Genomic DNA, 19,827 nt, shown 5'->3' with positions numbered 1-19,827 from the left:
AGAGGAGAAAGGGAAAAAGTAAAATTTGCAACACATTTTTCAAGTATTTAAGCATATCAGTCCTTTTAGCCAATGGTCTGCTGTGTGCTACATCTCACAAAACTAGATCAGTGATAGTCACTTCAGTGCTGGTTGCTCTTTCATGTCTGTGGCTCTTCAAATTTAATATCAACAATACTACACAGTTAAAAGGCAGCAATTCATATATGGCTAGTTTCTTACAGCTCATACTAGCTACAGAAAAGGAGATGATTATTAATTAAGCAATTGGAAAAGGCTCTGATAATTGGTGCTGAAGGCAGAACAAGCTATTTTAATGGATTTTGAATAAACTTCTGCTTGCTTTATATCTTGAATTGTATATTCCTCCTATAAAGATGACATTTATATCCAAAGTTTGCATACTGCCCACACATAAACTACCCATTCTCCTGACTTGCATTTGGAGCCAACTCAATTATGGTGAATTTATAAGGCAGTTGCATTTTCCATGAGATAGCACTCAAATATCTGAAAACCACCATTTTCCTTGTTTTGAGTGATTATTCCAAAATTAAGTTGTGCTTTAATGCACCTAATCAGATTAATGGATTATCAGTTAAGTCATTTCCTTCAGACTTCAACAGTCACTCAGAGCATCTCAGACGTGGAACCTAGGAGAAGGTGGACATTTGGCCCTTTTTGGCCTGCTCCTTCATTCAATATGATCATGGCTGATTCTCCATCTCAATGCCATATTCCCATTTAGATAAACATGGATATGGAACCTTTTATATCTTTTGCTATTTTGTCTCCACAACAGGTGACATTCTTTCCCCCACCTCCATATATCCAGCCTCTGAATCATTGTAATCTTTTATATCCCCTCCTACCAGTAGTAGTGTTGCTAGTGCCAATCTGAATTTTCAGACCGTATTATTTTCTAGGTTCCAGAAACATCGTTCCATGAATCTTTCTTACATAATCCCAAAAATACGAAATCATGGACTTTCCTACCCCTTGTAACTGTACTTGCCCAAAGGAAGAACTTTTAATGAAAAGCAAATTCTCAGAGATATGTCAGTTTCAAAACTTGCTATTTAGAAAGTCAAAACTCACAAGGTAATATACACTAATCATTTTGAATACCTTTCCGACTTTGCCTGAAGGTTACCAAGGACATGAAAACTTAACTGGTTGATAGCAGCACTGAAAGTTCTGCAAAGCAACATGTAGGAAGTCTAGGCTGAACTCAAAGCAAACAGAACAAGAAACAACTTACGGTAACTACTTTCACTATCACTGGCATTAGAGGTTACATGCTCTGAAATCATAATAAAAGAAATATAAGCAACATAATCAAATGCAACATTTAAACATGATGATTGATAAAATTATCTATTTCCAAAATAGGCAAAGCAAACCATGAAATGCATAACAATTATTTGGATGATGTGATTACTGTGAACTGGGAAACTTGAGCTCTTATTTCTGAAGAGACCTTGCACACAAATTTAAGAAAAAATCCAACACCTTTTAACCATCCAATAGCAGACTGATAACCAAAACCAGCATGACAATCTAAAATTAAAAGTGTAGTAATAGATATATGCAGTATACAAACCAGCATGCAATGCAATGTGTATAGCCTGTGTATAATAAATTGTCAATATTGCCTTACCAAATACTGTGCCAAATACTAAATGCAACAGTTCTGCTTAATGCAACATAAAACCATTAAAATGAAATTATCTTATTTCTAATCTATTTAGTGGTCACATAGAAATGACACGAGTAGAGCATTCTCTTCATTTAACCAGGTTGAAAATTGTGCTTGCTGTCAATTAATACTGTCCAGAAAGATCTCTCAATGAATCATTGAAAATGAAAATGTTCACTTGAATGTCTAAGAGATAAATCATAATACCGAATTTCAGCATTTTGTGTTCTGATACATATTTCTTATTTATAACCCAATACCTCACCTTTAGCAGTCCCAAGCACATCTTAGGCCATAAACATCAAAGGATTGTATTACTTATTGAACATTTTAGAATTTATTTTGAAGCGTTTCTATGACTCAGTAACAGATTAACCAGCATACTGTTTGTCTTTATACTTAGGGTCTGACGTAATAGGAGACAGGCAATACAGCCAGAGCAGCAGTTTAGTTCTCATTCAGCTTACCAAATAAAATATATTACTTTTATTTCTGCACTCATTGATCAAATCTGAAAGCCACACTTTGTGGAAGAGAAGCAGAAGTTTTGCTTATTAAACAGAAACAAAGTATTTAATTTTTTTTCTTTATTTAACGTCACTGCCCAGGTGATTTGTGGCTCTATTAGTTTATACAAGTAACTGCCCCATACAGACAGATTGGCTTGTAGTATTTTTGTGTATCAATCCAGAGATCCAGGAAATCAAGGGATTCAAGGGTTCAAATCCTGCCTTGGCAGATGGCAAAATTTGAACTCAATACAAATCTAAATTAAGAATTTGATGATGACAATGAAACCGTTGTTGATTGTAGAAAAAACTATTTGATTCATTAATATCCTTTCGGGGAAGACACTACTATTGTTACCTGGTCTGGTCTACGTGCGACTCTCGACCCACAATAATGTAGCTGACTCTTAACTGAACTCTGGGTAATTATGATGGGCATAAATGATGGCTTAGCTAGTGACACCCAAATTCCATGAATGAATTTTTAAAAATGACTAAAATTTTGCAAATTTGTACAGGTGTTTTTCACACCTCGACAATCAATCAATCAACTCTAATGACTGTACATAATCCAGTTGATGAGGTGAAGGCGTTCCACACTGATTTATTCCAATATTAGCAGCTCTTTCAGAATTCATATCAAGCTATTTTATAGAATTGTGTCATGTACTTATATGCTCTGAGAGGTATTTACATCAAACATTTGTATTATCTAAGAACAAAAACATTCCAAAGTTCCTTTTGTCAGGAATAAATGCATTTTTAGAGTAATTCACATAACGTTCACTTTTGCCTTCAAGTTTTTGTTGAAAAACATTTTCCTCAATTCAGGATTATACTGCTTACTGTTAACAGTGCATTTTGTGATACATCACATGCTATTTGCAATAAATGTTTGGTCTAAATTTGAGTGGGAAATTTTACCATAATAAGAAGTGAAATGGAATTGAAGTGAATTTGAACCAGTGAGCAGGATTAGTCCAGGTTAACTATTTTAAAAATGTTTTGGATCTTAAGTACTTCAGTTAATACTTATACTACATTTTCAAGTAGAACCAGGTTAAAACTTGAGAAAAATAAGCTACATTTTTTCATTCATTTGTGGGTTGTAGGCATTGCTGGCTGGGCCAAAATTTATTGCCTCTAATCACTGTTGAAAAAATGGTGGTGAGCTGGCTTCTTGAACTACTGCAGTCCAAGGGGTGGCATGACAGTGGCTCAGTGCTTAACACTGTTGGCTCACAGTACCAGGAACCCGGGTTTGATTCCAGCCTGGGGTGACTGTCTGTGCGGAGTTTGCACATTCGCCCCGTGTCTGCATGGGTTCCCACCGGGTGCTAGATTTCCTCCCACAGTCCAAAGATATGGTGGTTAGGTGGATTGGCAATGCTAAATTGCCCACAGTGTCCAGGGATGAGCAGGCGAGGTTGATTAGTCATGGGAAATAAAGGATTACAGGGATGGGGTAGGTCTGGCTGGGATGGTCTTTGGAAGGTCAGTGTTGGCTCGATGGACCAAATGACCTACTTCTACACTGTAGGGGTTCTATGATTTGCTGTAGGCCCATTCATTGTGCTGTTAGGAAGGGAATGTCAGGGTACAAAAAAAAGCGGTGATATATTTCCAAGTCCAAGCTGAGGGGCTTGGAAGGAAACTTACAGTTGGGGGGTGTTCCCATGTATCTGTTGCCCTTATTCTTCGAAATGGCAGTGGTTATGGACGATTAAAGTATTTTCTAAAGAGACGTGGTGAATTTCTGCAGTACATCTAGTAGATGGTGTACACTGCTTCTTCTGAGCAACAGAGGTGGAAGGTGCGATGTTTGTGAATATGGTACTAATCCAGAGGCTGCTTTGGTATGGGTGTTCTTGTACACCAGAGCTGAAAATTGTTGCTGGAAAAGCACAGCAGGTCAGGCAGCATCCAAGGAACAGGAGAATCGATGTTTCGGGCATAAGCCCTTCTTCAGGAATGAGGAAAGTGTGTCCAGCAGGCGAAGATAAAAGGTTCAAAGTTTGGTAGAAGATTTGTAGCTCGGGTGCTCGTTGTTGTGGTTCTGTTCGCCGAGCTGGGAATTTGTCTTGCAAACGTTTCGTCCCGTCTAGGTGACATCCTCAGTGCTTGGGAGCCTCCTGTGAAGCGCTTCTGTGATGTTTTCTCCGGTATTTATAGTGGCCACTATAAATACCGGAAAAAACAGCATAGAAGCGCTTCACAGGAGGCTCCCAAGCACTGAGGATGTCACCTAGACAGGGGACGAAACGTTTGCAAGACAAATTCCCAGCTCGGCGAACAGAACCACAACAATAAGATAAAAGGTAGGGAGGAGGGACTTGGGGGAGGGGTGTTGGAAATGCAATAGGTGAAGGAGGTCAAGGTGAGGGTGATAGGCCGGAGTGGGGTGGGGGCGGAGAGGTCAGGAAGAAGATTGCAGATTAGGAAGGCGGTGCTGAGTTCGAGGGATTTGACTGAGACAAGGTGGGGGAAGGGGAAATGAGGAAACTGGAGAAATCTGAGTTCATCCCTTGTGGTTGGAGGGTTCCTAGGCGGAAGATGAGGCGCTCTTCCTCCAACCGTCGTGTTGCTATGGTGTGGCGATGGAGGAGTCCAAGGACCTGCATGTCCTTGGAGGAGTGGGAGGGGGAGTTGAAATGTTGAGCTACGAGGTGGTTGGGTTGGTTGGGTCCCAGAGGTGTTCTCTGAAACGTTCCGCAAGTAGGCGGCCTGTCTCCCCAATATAGAGGAGGCCACATCGGGTGCAGCGGATGCAATAGATGATGTGTGTGGAGGTGCAGGTGAATTTGTGGTGGATATGGAAGGATCCCTTGGGGCCTTGGAGGGAAGTAAGGGGGGAGGTGTGGGCGCAAGTTTTGCATTTCTTGCGGTTGCAGGGGAAGGTGCCGGGAGTGGAGGTTGGTTTGGTGGGGGGGTGTGGACCTGACGAGGGAGTCACGGAGGGAGTAGTCTTTTCGGAACGCTGATAGGGGAGGGAAGGGAAATATATCCCTGGTGGTGGGGTCCATTTGGAAGTGGCGGAAATGACGGCGGATGATACGCTGTATATGGAGGTTGGTGTGGTGGTAGGTAAGGACCAGTGGGGTTCTGTCCTGGTTCTTGTACACCAGTCAATGAAGGTAAGCATGCAGGTACAACAGGTAGTGAAGGCAGCTAATAGTATGCTGGCCTTCATAACAAGAGGGACTGTGTATAGAAGCAAAGAGGTTCCTCTGCAACTGTACAGGGCCCTGGTGAGACCACACCTCGAGTACTGTATGCAGTTCTGGTCTCCAAATTTGAGGAAAGACATCCTGGCTATTGAGGGAGTGCAGCGTAGATTCACGAGGTCAATTCCTGGAATGGCAGGACTATCTTATGCTGAAAGACTGGAGCAACTGGGCTTGTATACCCTTGGGTTTAGAAGACTGAGAGGGGATCTGATTGAGACATATAAGATTATTAAAGGATTGGACATTCTGGAGGCAGGAAACAGGTTTCCGCTGATGGGTGAGTGCCGAACCAGAGGACACAGCTTAAAAATACGGGGTAGACCATTTAGGACAGAGATGAGGAGAAACTTCTTCACCCAAAGAATGGTGGCTGTGTGGAAGGCTCTACCCCAGAGGGCAGTGGAGGCCCAGTCTCTGGATTCATTTAAGAAAGAGTTGGATATAGCTCTCAAGGATAGTGGAATCAAGGGTTATGGAGATAAGGCAGGAACAGGATACTGATTAAGGATGATCAGCCATGATCATACTGAATGGTGGTGCAGGCTCAAAGGGCAGAATGGCCTACTCCTGCACCTATTGTCTGTTGAAATTTGAGTGTTGTTAGAGCTGCACTTATGTTGGCAAATGTGGAGCATTCCATCACACTCCTGACTTGTGCCTTGTAGAAGGTGGACAGGCTCTGGGGAGTCAGGCGGTGAATTACTTGCTAAAGGATTTGCAGTGTCTGACCTGATTTTACAGTTACAGGATTTAGGTGGCTAGTACAGTTCAGCTGCTGGTCCATAATAGCCCCCAGAATGTTGATAGCAGACACAATAAGCAATATATCCCCCAAGTGGCAACTAATAGCATAAGTGATGCTGGAGATAATTCTGGACAACATAACATGTTCAAAAACCTCCACAGGAGAATATTACACCGAGATCATCCAGACATTGGGTACCACTGATAGTAAACATGTGCAGCCAGCAAATGGCAAGGAGGTCATTATTTATCAATTTTGATTAGCCTGCCCACATAGATCTGCAAAGCACCGTCAACATTGCTTAATTACATCAATCTTCTTTTGAAATTTCATAAGGGTAAATAAGATGCAAGGAACTGATTGAATCGATCTTATCCCTTTCCCAAATCACATCATCACCGATTTCCTTTTAACTTCTCAATTCTGTATCATATTCTGCTTAGAACATCCATTATAATATGGCCCTTCCTTCCCTATTCCTGCAGTACTCTCTCTCTCTCACTCCCATGACTTATCTCTTTACACTGGTTCCAGGTTCTTGTTGCCATTTTCTATTTAATAAATGTACCAACATGCAGAAAAAGAAAACTTAGAATTACAAGTAACCTTTGACAGCAGACTGAACTGTAGTGAAAGGAGGACCATTTTCAACATCAGCATAATTTTCCCAATAATTTATTACCTTGATTTCTCTCCTTGATGCATTACTTTAAAATGGCCACTGAGTGCAAGTATTTTGACTCCAATAATTTGTGGTTCCTGACAAGTTTTAATTTATAAATCAAGTCACCTACATCAACAGAATGGGAATTTACACCTCACTGATTTGTTCTCAACATCTATGCTTGGACATTTTTAAGTAAGGGTTATTAGATAGCAAGATCACAGACAAACATTTTCCCTACTCCTAGTCCAGACACAGAGGTCAGTTATAGCAAACCATCTCATTTGACATTTGATGAGTAAATTTACCTTCCTTATCTAGTTCAATGACACAAAGTTGATGCACTTATCCATAGATTCAACATAGAAAGGCAGACTTTATTAGCTGTATTTAAGAAGCATTTTTCTTTAAAAGTCATTTTCTCTCTGATACCGAATTAAACAAACTAAAGTCCATTTTAAGGCAGGGAACATTGGGATTGACACACATGGACACTTTTTAGAGAACAGAGATAGACAATGGGATCAGATAATTTCTCTTTAAGCTAATAATAAATTAGGCTGTCATGACTGATAAAGCTTTGAAATGAAATGCTTTTATTTCGACCACAAAATTTTGTTCTGAAGCTTTGCTTTTGTTTGACTAAGAGAGGCACAATGCCTGGAAAGAAAGCTTTCAGAAATAAGTTTACAGCACTTCTTCGTTCTCCCATCTGTGGCAATATTCAGCTAACCTATGACCACTCTCCAAATGCGTAGCACCAAACCAAGATAGTTAAATATGCTTGCAGGTGCAATGTTTTGACACAACAGTGCTCAAGATTCATTTTTCAAAAAAAAAAACAGAAGCCCCTAAATCTTTACAGCCTTACCTCAAACAGATGTTAACCAGATTATGGGCCCATTTGATCAGATATCAATTTCATTCTTAGCATCAGTTAATAAGTAAAACAAAAACTTATCTGACAGTAAGGTTAACATATTGAATTTGAATAGAAACATAAACCCACATGATAAAAAATCTAATTATTTCTACTTCTAATAAAACAAATATAGTTATAAAAGCAAAGTGATCCTCAGTCATCTTCCAGGAAGATTTTTGCACAGATCTATTAGCTGACAGCTGTAGGTAATGCAATGATATCCATGGGCAGAACTTACTATAATTTAAATATTTTTTCTTACCTTCTTTACAAGCATTTTTCTATTCCTAACTGAATGGACCAGGGTCCTCAAGCATAAGTTAAGCAGGGGGGTTCAGAAGAAGAGTCATACCAGAGTGGAAATGTTAACTCTTATTTCTCTCTCCACAGATGTTGCTAGACCTGCTGAGTGTCTCCAGCATTCTCTACGTTTCTTTCAGATTTCCAGCATCCAGTACTTTGCTTTTACTTCATGGAAGGTAACTTGGGTGACACTAAAATGCCTCTGAATCAGGGTCCTCCCCTGGTGGGAGTCTCTGGTGGAGATTTTGATGTATCTGCATAAAGTTGCAGATAAAGTTGAGGCCAAGTGATTTTTCCAGGACAGGAGAAAGAACGTTTCAATCAAATCTCTACCAATCATCAATAAGGCTGATAGCAACGTGTTCATCTTAGAAACGTGGTACTATGTTGGGTGGGTTCAGGAGTAATGGGAGGGTGAGAGTGTAGAGGGGAGGAAGACTAGGGGCTGTGAAACTTTGCAGAAAAACACAACAGGAACAGTCACATAGCTAACTGAAGAACCAGTTGAATTTGACTTCCTGACAGTCTTCATTCCTGTTTCATGACAGCAAAATGCAATTCTTGTCAAGTAACAGTTTTGGCTCAATTTAACTACTTTTATCTTCTTTGTTTAGGAAATAAGACACCAACACCATCACCAAAACGTCCCCTATCCCAAGCGAAGTTTACCAGCTTTAGTCAACAAAAAGACATTAATTTAATATCATCTTTCCTCCAGTTCACAGTATAGTGATTGAACTGATATGATATGTAAAAGAAAAATGGAATCATTTGCAATGATCTCCAGTTACTTCCTATGTTAACATTTATTATTTGATCTCTGAGCATCAGTTGAATACTGAAGTGATATTTCAGAGTGCAAGCTGGCATGTTTACTTACAAATGCAAGTCAGAGAAATGACTCAGCTACAAACAGATGTAAGAAACTTCAGCTTTCATTCACATGGATACAATTTTACACAAGGGCCACATTTCATTCACATTTTTGTCGTCGTCACATTTTTAAAAATGACTGAAAAAGGTTCACATAGGAAATATTGCCAGAGATTTTAAAACCTGCTTTTGCATGATAATGATTAAGAAAGTAAAAACAGGGATGAGAAACCAATAACCATGAACCTCTCTCATGCCAGCAGAAACCTACAAACCAGTACAGAAAGCAACACAAATTAGCTTAGAAAACAGATGGAGGTAAACGTGAATGGAGAGGATTTTCCGGCACTTACTCAGGCCTTTTGTTCCCATAACGTCGTCGCCTAACCCGGGGATCTCCTGTAGAGTAGTCCCCAGACAGCAAGCAGTAAGAAAAAAAACAGTCACAGAAAACACAGTCAGTGACACATTACATGATTACTACCATGACAGGCAGTTTTGTGTGAACGTAACTGGTTTGGATGTTTCTCAACCAAGGATTTAACCATAAAACCTCAGTATATAGACACATTAAAAGTTGAAATAGCCGACTTGGAACAGACACACCAATTAGTTGAGAATAAAGAGGGGGACCAGTTGTATTCAGCAAAAACATGTTGCCATGGTAACACTGTAAAGGTCCCTACTTCGAGATTGACCTTCTCTGCAGGTTTATCTGGTTGCAGCTACTTACGTTCAAGATCACTGGTTTCCTGCTCACTCTGCTCCTTGTTCTTGTAGAAGGTAAATTTTCGGGAAAAGATGTTCTTTTTACGCTTGTCATTGAATGACTGCTGAGGAAGAGAAGGAGTGGCAAAAAAAGGGGTGTCTAATGTCCACGTGATTAATGCCCGACCCTAGAAATGCATGAAAACTGACTCGGGCCACCATCCTTTTGCATTTTTCTTGTATAAATTTTGTTTTAATGTTAACTTTGTTCAGAAGATGATGGCGCATAGGATGTATTCTGCTCTTTCAGCAAATCTCATTCAGACTGTGATGGAAAATCTGTAAAATGAAATCCAGAGCAACTTCCAAGATATTTAGTGAAATCTTTTTTATTTAAATAGAGCTAATTTGAACTGTGCTGCCGATCAAATCTTTAAGACTAGACAGAAATGTGCTGGCTTTAGAGTCACTTTCACAAGAGTAAGATCAGTCAAGTTCCACATCTGAGATAAATAAATAAAAAATAGAAAATATGATCAAGAGGATATTAAAACAAAGTTGGCAACAATAGGGATTTAAAAAAAAAGAATGTTTTAGAAGAAATAAAGACAAAACTTTCTAGAAAGAAGACAAACACAGATGGATTCAAATGAACCAAGCTCAATTTTGAAGGGAGGGAGGAAAGGATGTAGTTGTCGGCATGCTACCTTCCAATTTCAATTTCCAGTCATTAATTAACTTTAATGTTGATTGTTGCCAACTTTCAGCAGGAAGTCCATTGATTGAATCTCCAACCAATGTAGTACAATGAAAGCTAGTGATCAAAGTGTATAAAAAGAAAAATCCAATTTCTCAAGAATTTCAGGTGAATCTAAAAATGAGAGGTTTACTCATTCCACAGAAGTTGTACATCAGTGGTTATCAAGTAACTCCTCTAATTAAAAATACAACTAATTCCAAAATATTGTTGGCCATGCTTTATTCGACATCTGGCTAGATTGGAAGAAGAGACTCTAAAGCAAGTTGAACAGAATCGTAAATGAGGCCAGTTAAATGGAAGAGAGGGCAGCAGGGACAGACAAAAGATGATAGTGAGTGAGAAAGTCGTTCTGCTCCTAATTTGTATATTGATTTATAATGCATAATCACAAAAACTGTGAGAGTTAGTAATTTATTGGGTGAGACCGTTGTCTGTACACATGAGTTTTAATTAGAGGACAAGCAATTATTAAGATTGTATTGAAGTTGTATAGTTATATATCTGTTATTAATACCTGTAAGCATTGATATTGGTGTGACTGCCTGCATTGCCTAAAACACTGGTGATTTCCCCAATAATTTAGGATTTTGAAAAACACCAAATGGGTAAATTTTAATTAAAGAAGTCTTCACTTGAATACAAGGTAATAAATTTTAAATTTATTCATTTTACATCTAGCTTTAATAGAATGCTGGAACGAGCCTGCAAATTGTTGAAACCAAAATGAGGATAAGTAATTACCATCAGGTTAAATCTAAAAACTAGCATCAGGTGTCTGACCACGGCCAACACCCAAAACAGAAGAGAAATTGGATTTCGAGATGTAAAAGTCATTTTGTTTTTTAAAAAAAACACAGCATGCAGAGCGTGCTAAAGCTTGGCATCTCTGAAGCCATGCCGAAGTTTAAATGTGGCTAATTAAGACAGCCCTATGGGATGCAGATCTTCATCAATGGCAAGCGTAGTTTTCCTCAGTCCTTTAGCTACATGCATTTTTTGTACACGTTAGTACACAATTGGTCCAACTACATATACACACCAAACCACTAAAATTGTTTTCCATTTTAGCAGGGAAATCTACAGCAACTGAAGAACAGTGTAGAACATGCTGTTAAACTATTGTTCACTCCCGGCTCAACATTTCTGAAGAACAGTAGTTTAGATTTCTGCAGAGATCTAAAGAAACACTTGACATTCTAAATATTTACATACGAAGAAGTATAATTTTTAACATAAATTACCTTATTATTTTTAGATTATGGGTAAGTAAAAATTTTTTTCTAGTCAGTACTACAAATCCTTGCCCCAAAGTAGCAGTTAATTGAGACGGCCTCGCCCTTTTCCCTATCCACATCCTGAAGTTACCAAGTAGCAACAAAAAGCTGTGGTCACCTCATCAAATGTTAGGATGGTTACACTTTTACCTCTGGTGGTCAGCTTAAAAAAAAATATAAACACATTCTGCTACTCAGTTTTAATTGCAGAAAGAACTTTCTGGCTTTCAGAATGAATTCTTACCAAATGTTTCCATATCCTGGAGAGATAATGGATACTGAATGGGAGGAATACTTCAGGAATAAGGAACACTTTTTAAAAAGAGCAAAGTTAAATTGTTTTAAGGTATCGCGACAGCTATATGCTTTAACTTTTTCATTGAAAAAGTGTTTCAATATATCATTTCAAAATGCATTTAATGTTAGATAACTCTTCATAAATATGCATTACTTGAGGGCATGACCTTCACCAAAATGCACTAATATATATATATATATATATATATGCAAACAAAAATATTTTTTTAAAAATCAGAATATGCCTTACCCATAATCTAATGATAATAATTAATATTTAAGGTGGTGCACTTATCTTGATTTTAGTCTTTAACTTACTCTTGCCATTAAGGTATCTAATATGCGCACAACACAAGATTAATGCACCATTACTATTTATTAATACCTAGTTTTAAAGGAACAGCCGTACTTGAGCAAGACACACATTACAGGAATAGTCTATTCTTTAAAACTTTTAGTTTTCTAATTCAGTGGTCACAGAATCAGTTCAAGAAACCAAATCGAGAAACTTTTAATTTGTCATCCATGACTGGGTTGGTAGCACAATCAGTTCAAATTCATGAAGATTATCTGCTTGAGTTGTACACCAGTACTTGCGCACAACAATCTACACTGAAACTCCAGTACAGTATGGAGCCAATGCTGCATTGTCACAGGGATCATCTTATAAATGTGATCCCTCTCACGTGGCTGTAAAAGATCCTATAGCATCATGTTAATAAGCAGTAGTGGAGTTATCTCTAGTGTCTTGGCCAACATTCATTACCAATCAATTGGATTTTTTCACATATCTGTTTGTGGGAGCTTGTTGTGCAGAAATTAGCTGCTATATTTCTTAAGATTACAACAGGAAATATGTTTTAGAAGGTACTTAATTGTTTTAAGTACTTTAGATTGCCTGGTGGTCAGGCAAGATGCTATATAAATGAAAGTATATCTTTTTAGAAGTTTACAACATACAAATCAAGAATTTGATTTTAGTGTGGTATTGTTTTTCATGCTTAATGCATTTTCTGAGATAGGTGATGGGAGAATGTTACTACATTAGGACAATGAAGAGAAACAAGTAATATGCAAAATTATAAAGATGGAAAGTTAACCTATGGACTGGAATCAGATGTATTGTTAATACAGCACCATGGCTGGGAAAGAGCTTCAAGGATCGATAATAACTACCAAACAAATATCATGTTAAGAGCAAATTTCACCCGATCCCAATTCCAATCCCTTTCCAGTTAGATTTGCTGGGCAATTCTTCCAGTTTTTTTTTCAGTTCAGAAGTGTAAGTTGCTATATACAGTGAAACAATTCAATGCTTGAGATCTCTTTTAATAATATTCAAAAAATTAGATAATCATTTCATAAGATAGACTTTCGAATCCTTGTAATGAGTGCAAGCACTTTGACATGCAGAGAAGCAAGACAACAATAATTATTTTTCCCAATACACTTACCCCTTTATCTCTTGATTTTGAATTGAATTTCACCGTCTTTAATCTAGCACGTTCTTTCTTCTCAACTCTTGAATAAAATAACAAAGCCAAAAATTTATGATAGAACAGTATATATTCGAGTACTTGTAAAACACTCGAACGACAGCATTTTTAAACTGAAACACATGTTCTCACTAACGCCCAATGAATGCTGCTGTATTTCTAACAATACTGTTGAGAGAGGCATGTCAGGAAATAACCTACTTACAGTTGAACAGTCTCAAAGCTCTATAGCTTAGTACAATATATATAACAATACATATTTTTTCAAACCAGACATTGAGTAGCCAACATGAACAGTGCTGCCATGATACACACTAACTGGCAATTGAGAATACCAAACGAAAATAAAACCCAGCAATAACAGTCATGTCACGGCTGCCCTTCCACATCCATTTGCATCAAGTTGTGAAGGTTGCAATGAGATCACTTCTTTTTCCTGACCTGGATAATTGTGGATCATTGAGAAGCACATGCAGAATTTGCTCAACAACTTCAAAATCTTGCAGTACAGCTCCTTTCACTTCAAGAAACATTCTGGCTCCTTTCAATGTTTGTAGTTTTTTCAAACTTGTGTGAAATCAGATAAAGATCAGATATCAGGTTCTTTCTCCAGAGGTCAGTGAACATCAGAGGCTAGGTACTGCCTTATGTACAGATGCCAATTCAATTATTTTCTTCAAGTGCATGTTGGGCATTTTTATGGCTGGAGTGGATATTACTCCTTGCATATGGGCTAGTACTACAGAGAATTCATGGCTTGAGTGACCTCCTGGAAAATGTTTGATTGTTTCAATGGTTGAAGATGAATTTTGTAAATGCCTTCACCTCAATAAAGAGGACTATTTAGATTTTAGGAGTGATGTGGAGCATTTTTACTGTTACATAAAAGGAATTAGAATTATATAACACAATTTGGATGGGTACATTGCTATATGCAAGGGTTAATGCCACTATTCAGTGCATATTTCTTTGAACTGATCTTCGAATCATATATGGTAGAACGTTATACACAAGGTGGGCAAAAATGGTAAGTTATTATGCTGACTTGGCTGAAGGACATTTCACCTGTTTGATGAATTAACAAAAATAAACTCTACAGTAGACTATCAAAGTAATGCAACTCCATTCTAGATTAAACAAAATTACATGCAATTTTGATCATTTTGACAATAACTAGATAATTAAATAAATCCAGTATAGCACATTCTTTGATGTGACTAGGAGTGAGATAGCCAGGGTGATCCAGGAGGCAGCATTACAGAAGGCCCTTGTCTCTGTCCAACAGATTTGAGGTACAGTCCATGGTCACACAGGCAGCAAGCAAGATGAATAAACTGACCACAGCACCATGGTACATGGAGCTTTCAAGTGAGGGATAAAGAGGAAATGTAGGCATAACCAGGGATAGCAAAGTTAGGGGAACAGACATTGTTCTCTGTAGCCAGGACCACAGTCCTCAAGGGTATGTTATCTACACCCAAGGTTAAGGATATCTTACATGGGTGCATTGGAGCTTGGAGTGGAATGGGAAAGATCCAGTTGTTGTGATCCATTAGATATCAACGATATAGATAGAACGACCAAAGAAGTCTGCTGAGGACATGCAAGCAGCTAGATGCTAAATTGAAAAGCAGAACCACAAAGGTAATTATCTCCAGGTTACTACCGGAGTCATGAGTTAATTAAAACAGGGTCAGCAAGATTAAATGTGTGGCTCAAAGACTGGCATGGAAGAAATGATTTGATATAATAGGATATCAATACCAGTATGGAGGACAGAGTGCGTTATTCTGTTGGGACAAGCTCTACTTAAACCATGTTGGGAGCGGAGTCCTGGCAAATTGCATAACTAAGGCTGCAGGTCAGGCTTGAAACTAACTTTTTTGGGATTGGGGATAGTTCAGTTGCATGGAAAACTTAAAAATTAAACCATAACAAGGTGGTAAGAGTGCAAGTTAGTGATGAGACTGGTTGCGATTCAAATGAAAGGAAGGAGCAAAGCATACAAACGCCACATTGCACCAAGGAATCATACAAGACGAGGCAAAAATGATAATAGGACACACTTTAAAACCTTTGTATCTGAATGCATGTAGCATTTGGAATAAAATTATGGTGCAGCACAAGAAGAGACAAGTGGGTGTGATTTGGTGATTATTAAGACATGGATACAAGGAGACCAGATCTGGGGATTGAACATGCAAGGGTACTCAGAGTTTTGGAAGGATACACAGAAAGGAAAAGATGGTGGTGTACCTATGTTAGTAAAAGAAGAGATCAGTGCTGTAATGAGAAATGATTCTGATGACAGGGCAGGATGTATTATTAATTTTGGTAGAATCAAGAAATAGCAAGGAAAGAAGTCACTCAGGGAAGTAATCTATAGGTGCCCTAACAGTAGTACCACAGTACGGCAATGTATAAACTAGGAAATACTAGGGGCTTGCGAGAAAGGTTGACAATAATCATGGGTGATTTTAATATGCATATAGACTGGATTAATCAAACTGGTAAGGGCAGCTTCATAGTTAATATAGTGCATTAGAGATGGTTCTTGGAGCAATATGTAGGTGAGTAGCTAGTTTGGATTTAGTATTGTGTAATGAGATGGCATTAATTGATTTTCTCACAATAAAGGATCCTCTAGGGAGAAGTGATCATAGCACTGCAGAATTTCATTTCATTTTGAGGATGAGACATTAGTTTCCTGTATTAGTATTCTGGTGTTAAATGAAGATAATTTCATAGGGATGACGACTGACCGGCTGTAGTGGACTGGGCAGAAAGAATAAAAGACAGAACAGTTGGTGTCCAGTGGCAGATATTTAAAGAGATATTAAATTTCTCCCAACTAAACAAAACATATCCATAGAGGAAGAAAGAGTACAAGAGGAGAAGCAGCATACATAGCCAAGCAAGGAAGCTAAAAGAAAAAATAAAGGCAAAAACTAAGACACAGTATATTGCTAAAGTTAATAGCAAGCTGCAAGATTGGGAAACTTTTAAAGACCAACAAATGGTTACTAAAAAAAAACAAGAACAAAGGTTAGTTATCAAAGAAAATTAGTGCAAAAGCTTCTATCAGTATATAGAAAGAAAGAGAATAGCTAAAGCGAATGCTGGTCCCGTAAGAGGATGACACTGGCTTGTTAATAATGGGGAACTCAGAAATGCACAGATACAATCAACATTTTATCTTTTCTTTTCCAGGAAGGACAGTGAAGCCACCCCATTAGTAACAAGAATGCAGTGGTTATAGAAAATGAGGAATTTAAAACAATTGTCATCAGTAAGGAAAAAGACTTGAGTAAACTATTGGGATTAAAGGCAGATGATTTCGCAGGGTCTGATGGCCTACATCCTAGAGTCTCAAAGTCAAGCTGAATAATTAAACAGATAAGCATGAAAGCAATTCATAGTTTGAAACTGAATTGAGCTTTGAAGTGATTACACAGCTAAAAATGTCTGAGCAAGAGATGCTAAAAATAAGAAAACAGACTCTTTAATCGATTATTGTTTTTAAAGGAAAGAAGCAAATATTACTTCGAACCTTCAAATACTTCATTTTTAACCAGGATTCAAAAATTTTTTTAAAAGACATTTAAGAGATAAACAATCTGACTTTCTGCAGATTGTCAAAGTAACAGTGAGGAGGAAATTCCAGAAATTAGGTTGAGATAGCTTAAAGCTCAGCTATCATCAGCAGGGCACAGAGTTTGCAAAATAAATGACAGCTTCAGAAAATATAGATTGGTAAAGGGATGTAGGGATAAAAGGAGAAGCAAAGATTTAATCAAGAATGTGAGAATTTTACAAATCAATGTTTTGTGGACTGAGCACCTTGTGGGTCAGTGAGACTTGGTAATGGGAGGTGTTTGAATTGGAGGATGGCTGTGGGTGGGGTGGGGGGAAAGAGGCAGGAATTGTTGCAGTAAGGAAATATCAGAATATATTTAATATAAAGAGTTTTTGATAAACGCAGATTTATGGAGGATGGTGTTGATGGGGGATAAATAGTCGACAGTACAATTTGAAATCTAGTTTGCTGTACACCATTTAATGTCGCTGCACCTTTTAAATAAACCTTGGAAGGTAGAAGGACCAATGGAATCACAGATGTTACAACACGGAACAGACCATTTGACACATCATATCTGCAAGGACAGCTCAGCCAAGGCCACTGCTCCAGTTTTCTCTCTGGTCATTATGCAAGTATTTTCTATTCAAATAGTTATCCAACTCCCTTCTGAAAGCCATGATAAATTCTATCTCCACTGCGTTCCCAGGCAGTGCATTTTGGATCCTAGTCATGTTCTGATTTTCCTTCATGTGATCTTTGGTTCATTTGCTAATCACCAAACTGGAACAGTATCTACCTAGGTCTGTCATCATTTGGAGAATGTACATCACACCGTCCCTCAAACTTCCCTTTTCCCTTAAAAAATGGAGAAAATCCCAGCTTTTGTAAACCATCCACACAACTGAAGCACTCATCCCTGGAACCTATGCTTGAAAATCTTTTCTGCAATGTTCTATAAAGCTCTTCACCTTTTTGGTTGTGTGAATCTCAGAGGTTAATTTGCGGCAATGGCTTCCAAAAGCAGAAGCAAATATGTTATCATGCCATCATGTGCATGCAGCTTAGAGGGAACACTGTCTACCATATGTCCATCTGTCTGCCTATACCACTTTGACGTCTTCTGTCACCATCTCCTTCAAATGTTCATAAACATTTCCAAGATTTGTGTCATATACAAATTCCCTCAGCATCCTCTGATATATCTGATGCAGTCCTGGTGATATACAAACTTTAAGCATGTTAAGTGCAGACAGCAAGATGGCTCAGTGGTCCGCACTGCTGCCTCACAATGCAGGGACCCGGATTTAATTCCAGCTTTGACTGCCTGGCTATGTGGAGTTTGCACTTTCTTCCAGTGTACGTGTGGGTGCTCTGGTTTCCTCCCACAGTCCAAAGATGTACAGATTAGGTGGATTGGCCATGCTAAACTGCCCTGCAGTGTCCAGAGATGTGTAAACTAGGTGGATTAGCCACGGTATAAATGCAAAGTTATGGGGATAGGGTAGGGGTGCTGGATCTGGGTCAATGCTCTTCAGAGGGTCGGTGCAAACTGAATGGGCCAAATGGCCTCTTTAAGCACTCTAGGGATTCTGCAATTCAAAGTTTCTCTATATTCCCTCTAAAATGCAGCATTTATGATAGTACAGCACTCCCTCTGAACAACATTGGATCAGCAATCAAGATCATGTGCTGGTCCTGCTGTGGGGATGGACCCGTGACCACCTGATCTACTGAGGTAAAACGAACATCTAAAACACAGGAGCAGAAGTAGGCCATTCAACACTTTGAGCTGAAAATGTGTTGCTGGAAAAGTGCAGGAGGTCAGGCAGCATCCAAGGAGCAGGAGAATCGACGTTTTGGGCATGAAGAAGGACTCATGCCCAAAACGTCGATTCTCCTGTTCCTTGGATGCTGCCTGACCTGCTGCGCTTTTCCAGCAAAACGTTTTCAGCTCTGATCTCCAGCATCTGCAGTCCTCACTTTCTCCATTCAACACTTTGAGCCTGTTCCAGAATTCTAGACTATGGCCAACCATCTACCTCAACTCCGTTTTCTGCACCCTCCCCATATCCAAAGGGGGCAGACACTAAACAAAAAAAAAAGAACAGAGCCACAGATGCTAGAAATCAAAAACAAACTGCTGGAAAAGCTCAGCATATCTGGCAGCATCTGTGGAGAGAAAGCAGAGGTAATATTTTGGATCCAGTGACCTTTCTTCAGAACAGGTCACTGGACTGAAGAGTAAACTCTGCTACCTCTCCACAGATGCTACCAGATCTGCTGAGCTTTTCCAGCAGTTTCTATTGCTGTTTCTAATGGGGTCGCCCTGCCTGGTGTAAATGTAACATAGTAATTGATAACTTACAGCTCCCAAAAGGATGAAGCATCTTCCCTGCCTCCACTAATTTAAAAGGCAGGGACCTGCATCTGCTTGATTGAAATATCCTTCCATTTTAAATTGCAAATAATTTCATAAAACATTTGATGGTTTTATTTTGTAACTATTTATACAGAGCACAGATAAAATGGGAAAAGTAATTGATTTCTGCATTGGGCTAATTGAAGTCTAAGGAAAATGCAACAAAACCGGAGAAGCACAATCTCACTTTGATTGTAATCAGACAATTAGAGACTCAATCAATGTTATTTGACAAAACATAATAAAATGATGTTAAGTAATGACTAGATGTTTATCATTGTGAAACAGGTCACAAATAGTTATCATGTTCCACATTCTATTACAAATTAGTGAGAAGAATGTTTGCCTTTA

The 19,827-nt window shown here is 38.6% G+C and overlaps 1 protein-coding gene across 29 annotated transcripts in view; it reads right to left on the bottom strand.

Annotated features, from left to right (window-relative positions):
- LOC140478823 (disks large homolog 1) overlaps nucleotides 1-19,827 on the bottom strand; it is a 459,945-nt gene that overhangs the window by 11,556 nt on the left and 428,562 nt on the right. For 14 of the 29 annotated variants that reach the window (XM_072572239.1, XM_072572250.1, XM_072572237.1 and 11 more), the window contains 3 exons: nucleotides 13,436-13,502; nucleotides 9,676-9,775; nucleotides 1,262-1,303 (listed from right to left, as the gene is read on the bottom strand). In XM_072572239.1, the coding sequence (XP_072428340.1) occupies nucleotides 1,262-1,303; nucleotides 9,676-9,775; nucleotides 13,436-13,502 (209 nt within the window). Of the gene's footprint in view, nucleotides 1-1,261; nucleotides 1,304-9,295; nucleotides 9,342-9,675; nucleotides 9,776-13,435; nucleotides 13,503-19,827 lie in introns of all 29 variants that reach the window. The other 15 variants (XM_072572244.1, XM_072572248.1, XM_072572258.1 and 12 more) reach the window with 5 other exon arrangements.

This window comes from Chiloscyllium punctatum, chromosome 6, assembly GCF_047496795.1.
Source record: "Chiloscyllium punctatum isolate Juve2018m chromosome 6, sChiPun1.3, whole genome shotgun sequence".
NCBI lineage: Eukaryota > Metazoa > Chordata > Chondrichthyes > Orectolobiformes > Hemiscylliidae > Chiloscyllium > Chiloscyllium punctatum.
The sequence above is the reverse complement of the archived record's forward strand: the minus strand, read 5'-3'. Positions and strand labels throughout refer to the sequence as shown.